Here is a 9,934-nt window from a genome sequence, read left to right on the forward strand (position 1 = left end):
AGCATTCACAAAATGAATGGAAGGTTGTGACTCAACTTCATCTCCCCCTCCTCCCCCAGGCAGCACAGCAGAGCTTGCTTTGGCAGCCTGTGATTTCTGGGGTTGGTCTAGAAGGAATGGGGGCAGCAGTTCAACAGAGAGCTTTTCGGGTGCTCTGGGGTGAGGCTCTCTGGGATGGCCTGGCTCTTGCAGTTTCTAGTTGGTGCACTTGATAGAGTAATGGTTCTTTTTTTCTTAATATTTATTTTTTAGTTGTAGTTGGACATAATACCTTTATTTTATATATTTATTTATTTATTTTATACTTATTTATTTTAGTTTTCGGCGGACACAACATCTTTGTTGGTATGTGGTGCTGAGGATTGAACCCGGGCCGCACGCATGTCAGGCGAGTGCGCTACCGCTTGAGCCACATACTCAGCCCATATATATTTATTTTTTATGGAGTGCTGAGGCTCAAACCCAGGGCCTCACACATACTAGGCAAGCGCTCTACCAATGAGCCAGAACCTCGGCCCCAGACTAATGGTTCTTACTGCAAAAAGCTGTAGGAAAGATTAAATGATAAAGAACAGGTAAAGTGTTTTATCATGGTACCTATTAAATACTCTGATTATGACAAGAGTTTAGGAAATATTAGCTTTTATTATCATTCATCAAAAAGATCCTGGGCTGGGGTCGTGGCTCAGTGGTAGAGCGCTTGCCTAGCAAGTGTGAGGCACTGGGTTCGATCCTCAGCACCACATATAAATAAAAAATAAAATAAAGATATTTTGTCCATCTACTAAAAAAATGTTTTTAAATTCTGCTACTAGGCTTGAGATATATGGAGTTTATCTTTACAACTTCATCTATTCTTAGTATCTCTATTGTCCATCTATGGGAACTGAAGAAGGAGAAAGCACTCAACTTCTCACCAAGGAAAAGGCAGAAAGAGTGGAGATGGAGAGAAAAAAAGAGGCCACATCCACATAAAGGCTGGCCCTGCAACTGGCTCCGGCATAAAAATAGATCTGGACTCCAGTGGCTGCACTGGAAGGAAGGAAACAAAGAGCGCCTTCAGTCTGCCACATAGTAGAGAGCAAATCCTGGGCCTGGACAAACCTCAAGTTCAAATGTGGAATAAAGACATTTTCAGACTTTGAGGCCTTCGAAAACAAGAGGCATTCTCAGAAACAGGGTAAATTATTACAGTGATTTTTTTTCAATAGATGTTAAATGATACCAAGACTAGTAAAGCCACTGAATGTGAAGGATTCATTCATTCCACAAATACATCCTGAGTGCCTACTATGTGCTGGTCATTCAGCAGGCCAGAACAGGTCCCCACAGACACTTGCTGCTGCTCCATGGAATTTACTTTATAGTAACAAACAACTACAGGAGGAAACTGAATCAAAGAGGAGAGTGACAGAGAAAGAAAAATGAGGATCCTGAACTCCAACTTTCAGTTGAAAAACTACAGGAATTACAGCAGGTAGAAGATGGAACCACCTGCCATCCTCAGAACCCACTCAGATAAATCCAGAAGGTGGAACTGGCCTGGGCTGGGCATAAGGCTGCGTGCCTGTAACCCCAGCTTTTCAGGAGGCTGAGACAGGAAGATCTCAAGTTCAAGGTCAGCCTGGGAAACCTAGGGAGACCCTATACAAAATTTTTTTTAAAGGGAGGGGACCTGGATGGTATAGCTCAGTGGTAGAGCATTTACCTAGTTACATACAAGCCCTGGATATACTCAATCCCTGGCACCAAAGAGAGAGAGAAAAAAAAATGCCTGGATTCCTGAAAAAAGTCAAACTGTTAAAAACAAGACAAGAGGTAGACTTGTGTAGATTAAAAGTGTTAACAGGAGCTGAGGGTACCTCCATGGTGGAGTGTGTTTAGCATATATGCAAGGCCCTGGGTTCCATCCCAGCTCCTAAATAAATAAATGTTAACAATCTCATCCAACTAGTAAACCCTTGAGTATATCCTGAGCCAACAAAAGCAGTTTTTTGTTTGTGGTACTGGGGATTGAGCCCAGGGGTACTTTACCATTGAGCCATATCCCCAACCATTTTTATTTTTTATTTTGAGACAGGGTATCACTAGGTTGCTGAGGCTGGTCTCAAACTTATGATTCTCCTGCATCAGCCTCCTGAGCCACTGGGATTATAGGCATGTGCTCCCAGCTTCATTGTTTTAATCTTTCTATTTTTCCATATAAATGAAAACATTCAAAAGGTGATATGCCTGTAGTTCCAGATATTGGGGAGACTGAGGTAAAAGATTTCTTAAGTGTGGGCATTGGAGGCCAGATTGGGCTACAAAGTGAGACCCAGTCTCAAAAAACAATAACAACCAGGCATGGTTCCTCACACCTGTTATCCCAGCAGATCAGGAGGCTGAGGCAGAAGGATCTGTTACAAGTTCAAAGCCAGCCTCAGCAATTTAGTGAGGCACTACATAACTTAATGAGACCCTGTCACAATAGTACAGTGACTTGTTTACTATGTTAACTATTCTCACATAGGAAAAATCATTAAGAAGAAAAGCAAGGTGCTGCAATGTGGCAGACTGAATGCATTCATGTATTTATCTCTAAACCCCAGTTAGATGAAAATAAAGAAATAAAAATGAGGCTGGGGTTGTGGCTCAGCAGTAGAGCACTCGCCTCACACGTGCGAGACCCTGGGTTTGATCCTTAGCACCACATAAAAATAAGTAAACAAACTAAAGGTATTGTGTCCAACTACAACTAAAAAATATATATTTAAAAAAGAAAGAAAAATGTTATAAACCCACAAAAAATGAGGTGGATTAGAGATGTCAACCAGCTTTGGAAGATGGAATGGAACTAATAGCCCAGTAGAAGATACTGCAACTCAAATGCCTAAAGAGAGCCTGGGGATATGGCTTAGTTGGTAGAGTGCTTGCCTTGCATGCCCAACACTCTGGGTTCAATCCCCAGCAACACACACACACACACACACACACACACACACACACACACTCAAATGCCTAAAGAGGAGAATGTATGCAAAAAATATAACAGTCATCTTTCACCAATGTTCAGGACCTGGAGAGACCAGACACCTCTGATAGAACAAGGACATGGAGCTGGAAGCAGGAAAACTGTTTAGAAGTCTGTACATAAAGCAATTAAATGTGGGCACAGTGGTACATGCCTGTAATCCCAGCATCTTGGGAGGCTGAGGCAGGAGGATCGCAAGTTCAAGGCCAGCCTCAGCAATTAAGTGAGATCCTGTCTCAAAATAAAAAATAAAAAGGGATGGGGATATGGCTCAGTGATTAAGTGACCTGGATTCAATTCCCAGTACCAAAAAAACAATTAAATTCACAAATCCCCTCCCCAACCTTTTTTTTACCATTGAGCTGAAAACATAAAAACTGGGCTAAAATGTATATATCTTACTACATCTACCTCTACAGCCCTATACCCCCTTCCCTATTGCTACAATCTCAACATTGTGGCCCCATAAGTACTCCCCTATGCAGGTAACTGGAAAATTCTCTGGAGAAACCAAATAGTCCCTACAATATGATCTACACATTCTGACACTTGGGGTACCCAGAAAAAAATTCTGCTTGTCCCAGTCACCCACAATAGGGTGAAGCCCATCAATCGACATGCCCCATCTATGTGAATAGTTTCCAATTAACTCTGCTTAATGTCTCAGTATCAAATATGAAAAGCAAGCTGTTGAAGAAAATCTCCAATAGCATACATACACTTCAAAAGAAAAAAAAGGGGAGGCAAAATCAAGGGAAACAGTGTGAAAAACAGAAAAAAAACAAAAACAGAAAAAATATAGTTCATGTAGTAAAACCTAACAGACTCTATCAATTCATTTTTTTCTCCCTTTCTCTCCCTAAGAGAGCTAAGAGAATATGTACACAAAACAAGATGACAATGCTATACACACATACACACTCACACACACACACACAATAGAAACAGTGACAACAATTTAAAATTTAAACATTAAAATTCAAAAACGCATGGGGCTGGGGTTGTGGCTCAGAGGTAGAGCGCTCGCCTACCATGCATGAGGTACTGGGTTCGATCCTCAGCACCACATAAAAATGAAATAAAGATATTGTGTCCACCTATAACTAAAAAATAAATATTTTAAAAAATTCAAAAATTCAATAGAAAGGATAAGGTTAATAAAAGGATAAGATGCATAATTTAAGTTTCAACATCAACAGAAAATGGGATGTGGGGGGGCCGTCGCGCTGAGTGACCAGCATTTCTTCTCGTGATCAGTGGAGGCTCTGTGGGTCATTTTCATAGTGATCTGGCCACATTCATAGTGACCCCAGACACTGCCCGATCCTCAAGCCTCGAAATAGCAGAATGTGTCTTCATGCATAGGCGTGCCTTCCTGCAACCCCAGGGGTCGAGCTATGCTCACCTGTCCCTTTGTGATATTACTCCCTTGCCCTGTTTGGGATAGAATGTTCCTTGGAAATACCTACCCTTTGTGTGTCCCCTTCTCTTGCTCTGCCTTTGGGTGTGGCCTTCCTAGATGTCAGTCAACCTGCTGACAGCAGACATCATGAAGTTAGACTCAGCCCCCTGAAACCTGACCCCTGGCCTCATTTGAATGGCTTCTTCTCAATAAAAGGGTCAGTATGTGTTGGCTCTCTCTCTTTCTGTGGACCCTTAAGGTCAGAGGAGCCGTCACAGGACCCCAAAGAAAAAGGTATCTCTGTCTCTTGTGTGGTTATTTCATGCAGCCCAAGTTCCCCTGGAGTGATCCTGAGTGTTTTAGTGTCGAGGAATGCAGCAGGGATGAGTATATAGGTTTAGCCATGAAGTGACAGAAAACAGGTAATTTTCATGGGAAAGAAAAATATATCCTTACAGTCAAAATAAAAGAACACACAGATGCAATGCCACATGCCTGTAATCCCAGTGACTCAGGAGGCTGTCAGAAGGATCTCAAGGCCAAGGCTCAAGGCCAGCCTCAGCAAATTAGCAAGGCCCTCAACAACTTAGCAAGACTCTGTCTTAAAATTAAAAAAAAAAAAATTTTAAAGACCTAAGGATGTAGATCAGTGGTAATGCACCCCTAGTTTCTACCCCCAGTACCTTAAAAAAAAAAAAAAAAAGAACAGCAACATCTTGAACATCTTGAACAACATCTTGAACAGCAACATTTGGAGTTAGAAGATAGTGTTAGAAGTTAAAATTCTATGGGAAAAATATTCCTAACCTAGAATCTATACCTAGCTAAACTATTAATCAAATATGAGAAAATAATAATATTTTCAGACAGATTCAGTTATCACAAAGTTTACCTCCCATGGTCCCTTTTTTGGAAGCCATTAGATGATGCAGTTGACTAAGAATAAGGGAGTAAAATAAGCATTTTAATTTAAACATTTTGAAGGATGGAAGGAAGAAGGAAGGAAGGAAAGAAAGGAGGGGGGCAGGGAGAGATGAAAAAGAAAGGAAGAAGAGGAGGAAGAAGAGGAGAGAGGGGGAAACAAGGACTATTGATTTTCTACTAGATTAGACTACATGAACAAAAATATGGCAAGGGGTTTAATGATCTTCTGGAGTCTTTGGGACAAATTACCCAAGAGTATGCAGAAAATATAATCAATAACACCAGCTATTATATGTTTGTGTTATGATATTTGTGTTAGGATAAAGTTTCTACTCAGAAATTTGGCAGACTTTTAAAAGTACACAGAGGAGAAAAATGGTAAAGTGTTTCTTTCATCCTATTTCTGCTTTTAGCCACCTCTTACATTCTTGCCCAAGAGACAAACAATCGAACAGGCCAAGTTAAGACTTGGACTTAACATTGAAGTCTTCACATTATACACTCAGGGGACCTTCTCTCCTCCTTGGGATAAGAGCAGAGAGTGTATGACATATAAAAAGAAGACCCTTAATGAGATACAGGGGAGCTGTGGAAAACCTCATGTGATTAGATAAATAATTAAAAGTCAAGATCAATGGGCTAGGGTTGTGGCTCAGTGGTAGAGCGCTTGCCTAGCGTGTGTGAGGCACTGGGTTTGATTCTCAGCACTGCATATAAATAAAGAAAAATAATAAAGGTCCATTGACAACTAAAAAAATATTTTTAAAAAAATCAAAGCTGGGGCTGGGGTTTTAGCTCAGCGGTAGAACGCTTGCCTAGCACGTGTGAGGCCCTGGGTTCGATCCTCAGCACTACATAAAAATGAATAAAGGTATTGTGTCCAATTACAACTAAAAAACAAATATTAAAAAAGAAGTCAAAAGGCTGGGGATGTGGCTTAAGTGGTAATGCACTCGCCTGGCATGCGCAGGGAGCTGGGTTCGATCCTCAACACCACATAGAAATAAAAAATAAAAGGATATTCTGCCCACCTAACTAAAACTAAAAAAATAAATAAATAACTAAGAAGTCAAAGATAGAAACAAAAAGCAGGGGACTGGGGTTGTGGCTCAGCGGTAGAGCGCTCGCCTAGCATGTGCAAGGCCCTGGGTTCGATCCTCAGCACCACATAAAAATAAATAAATAAAATAAGTGTATTGTGTCCAACTACAACTAAAAATTAATTTTTTTTGCATTTTTTAATTTGCTTTAATTAGTTACACATAACAGTACAATGATCTTGACATATCATACATTTGAATCAGATGGGATATAATTTCTCATTTTTCTGAGTGTACAGGTTGTAAAAAAATAAATATTAAAAAAAACTAAATATTCTGCTGGACACAATGGCAAAAGAAAGAAAGAAAGAAAGAAAGAAAGAAAGAAAGAAAGAAAGAAAGAAAGAAAGAAAGAACGAGCGAGCAGGTACAAATAATTGAACTAACCCCATCTCAAGCATGGGTAATTCAAATTTGGGGTGGAGGTCGGGGTACCCTGTGGACATACTGGCCCTGCTAAAGTAGGTTAAACAGTGCAGCCCAGCAATTATTCTGGGTACAACTCTGGTGCTATTTAGAAGATCCATAAGGATGAATTTGATCCAGATGTGTATAGGATCCTGCAAGAGGCCTGTCACAGTAGATGGTAAAACTGGCTTCATGGGAGTGGCCAGTACACAAATAGTGAAGGAAGTAAATTTAAAACCAACAAACATAACCATCATTATGGAATATGGCGTCTTACTTTTTGAGTTTTTTCCCCTTCATTTGCTCATCTCCTCTTCACTTGCTTTTGTAACTTTGGAGCCACTCATTCTTCAGGATCCATTTTCATTTTGCTTACTCCAGGCCTGCTGCTTCTTCCACAGCCCTCGATATCTATCCTTTATCCTGTTGTAATTCTTCTCATCAGGCCATGCCTGCATATTGTCTCCCTAATTATGTGTCAGATGAAATCCTTCTAGCCCATCCTAAAGCCACTTCTCAAAGAGCTATTTAAGAACCCCAAATCCAATTTTCTTCTATCATTACCAAATCTATTCTTTCTCCTCAGAATGTTCTTATTTTCCTCTTTACCACTATTTTTTTTCCCTTCCACTGGTACTGGCTCTGCCTTCATGCCCAGTAGCTCTGCTCCATTCCCACATCCTTCTTTCTAGACTCTTCTTTCTTCACTCTTCTTTACCCCTTCAAGATCAATAATGTCTCTAATAATGACTCTAATGTCTCCTCTTTGACTTTCAATAGTTCCCCTACCTGGATATCTCCTTCTTTAGCTGCAATCCTTCATCTGCCTCACCCACTGGGACCTTCCCCTGTAATATTTTTCTCTTCCATAGAAACGAATTCACCAGTAATATCTTTCACTTCATTAACGCTATCCTCATCAATTTCTATTCCTTCCTCAATCCCTTCTAGTTCTTCATCTCTCACTTTTGTACTTTCAGAAGGAATTTCCATCTCCTCATCTGTAAATTCTATCCCTCTTTCATCACCAGTAATTTCTATCACTCTTTCAATGTTCTCTTCACTTCTGCTCAGTTTTTCTCCATTAGATTCCAGTTTCTCTTCACTTGACCCCGCTTTATCTCCAATGGATCTCGAATCCTCTCCATCAGTCCTTGGTTTCTCTTCACTGGACCTTAGTTTCTCTCTACTCAACCTCATCTTCTCTCCACTGGACCCCCGCTTCTCTCTCCTGTACACTGGGTTCTCTCCACTGGACCCCCGCTTCTCTCTCCTGTACACTGGGTTCTCTCCACTGGACCCCCGCTTCTCTCCGCTGTACACTGGCTTCTCTGCAATGGACCCCCGTTTCTCTGCAGTGGACCCCCGCTTTTCTGCAATGGACCCCCGCTTCTCTGCAGTGGACCCCCGCTTCTCTGCAGTGGACTCCTGCTTCTCTACAGTGGACCCCCGTTTTTCTCCCCTGGACTCCCGCTTCTCTCCACTCAACTTCTGCCCCTCGTTCTGCTGCAATTGAGATTCTCTGGATCGCAAGTCCTCTCCACTGGTCCCCACATTATTCCCAGTAGACGTGGGCATCTCTTCAGACAGAGACCCCTTCCTAGACTCTGAGGTCATCCCTGCAGCGTTAGATTCAGCTCCAATTTTGCGTTTGACGTCTTGTTTTCCCCAAATCTCTCTTGCAGAATCCTGCAACGCATCTGCTGTACTACTGCCGGTCCCTTCCTGACTCAGGCCTGCCTTCTCTTTCAAGACGGTCTTTCCCACACTTTCTGGTCGCAAGTTCTCAGGACCAACCCTCGGGTCCAGCGTTCTAGGCTTTTGCGTCTTTCTGCCCAGAAGCTCCACCCTCTTTCCAATCACGATTAGCCCGTTCCAGGGTACCCACATTTTCACTTTCTCTCGCTGCACCTGCGCCCTCTTGCAGCCCCGCTCCGGCGAATGCCAGCGGATGGAGGCCTGAACGGCGCCTCCTGGGGTGAGGGCCTTGCTGAGCCGCCTCAACTGATTGTTCAGCCGCTCCCTCGCGCCCCTGAGCGAAATTATTAACGGAATCCCTTTCTGCTCAGACATCGCCACCTGCCCTGGCCGGTGGCCCACTGGCTCCACTCCGGGGAATCATTCCCTAACCCTCACACCCGCCCCGCCCCGCCCCACCCACCGCCCCACCCACCGCCTCACCCACCGCCTGGAAGGCGCGAGACCGAGTTAGTGCGCACGCGCAAAACGCGCGCGTGGCCGTTGGAAGCCGGGCCGGGAACCGCGACGAGCCGGAGTCCACCAGCTCCGGGGGCGGGGGATGGGGCGGTGGCCGTGACTCGTGACGTCCCAGGCCCTGGAGTGTGACCGAGGTGACCGAGGCCCTGAAGTGCTCGTGTATCACCCGCCCTCTTTCGGTTCCGCGCTGCCCCTTAAAAGCCCGGCTTGGGATCTCTCTCGCGCGCTCACACACACACACACACACACACACACACACACACACACACACAAAAGACTTGGGCGTTATTGCCAATGGAGTCTCGCAAGCTCGACCTGCTACCCAATCGGAAGGCGCAGCTGCCCGGGACAGGGTGGGAATCACCCGGACCCCAGGTAACTCCCAGGCCGGGAGGGGGAGGTGTCCCCAGCAATTGATGGGATCCCCACTCGGTCCCTTCATCCGGGCGAGTTACAGTGACGAAGCTGCGGGAGCGCGCGGGCAGCGTCCATCCACGGAATGTGTGTGCTGCTGCTGAGTAGCGTGAAGGAGCAGCATCTGGAGGCTGGGAAGGAGAGTAAGGTAAAGAAAAGATGTAAACCCTCTTCCAACCACCACCTCACTCCATGGTACCCGATTGATATCCAAGGAGAGTGAGAGAGCGAGCGCACAGTGGACCAGGGGATGGGGCGCCTCTGTGGCCCTTGCATAGCTGTATGGCGACTGGTGAGGATGCCAAGAGACACAGGGTTTTACCTTTGCCTGCGCAAATGGAAAGGGATTCATCACTGTCACTCCTCCCTAGGACTGACTCGCACTGGCTAGATGGGGAAGAAGAGGAAGAAGGGATGTGAGGGATTGTGAAGGGGCTGGTGTCCTCTTCCCCCCGC

The 9,934-nt window shown here is 44.2% G+C and overlaps 1 protein-coding gene across 7 annotated transcripts in view; it reads right to left on the minus strand.

Moving 5' to 3' along the window:
• Window positions 1–9,159, minus strand: part of LOC308642694 (uncharacterized protein) — a 61,275-nt gene extending 52,116 nt beyond the window's left edge. For 3 of the 7 annotated variants that reach the window (XM_081281880.1, XM_081281879.1, XM_081281875.1), the window contains exons 1-2: window positions 7,125–9,018; window positions 4,483–4,547 (exon numbers count right to left, since the gene is read on the minus strand). In XM_081281880.1, the coding sequence (XP_081138006.1) occupies window positions 7,676–8,920 (1,245 nt within the window). In that variant the 5' untranslated portion in view covers window positions 8,921–9,018 and the 3' untranslated portion in view covers window positions 4,483–4,547; window positions 7,125–7,675. The other 4 variants (XM_081281881.1, XM_081281877.1, XM_081281876.1 and 1 more) reach the window with 4 other exon arrangements.
• Between the last annotated feature and the right edge of the window lie 775 nt (window positions 9,160–9,934).

Source organism: Spermophilus citellus (genome assembly GCF_964194105.1).
Source record: "Spermophilus citellus genome assembly, chromosome: 2".
NCBI classification, from domain to species: domain Eukaryota; kingdom Metazoa; phylum Chordata; class Mammalia; order Rodentia; family Sciuridae; genus Spermophilus; species Spermophilus citellus.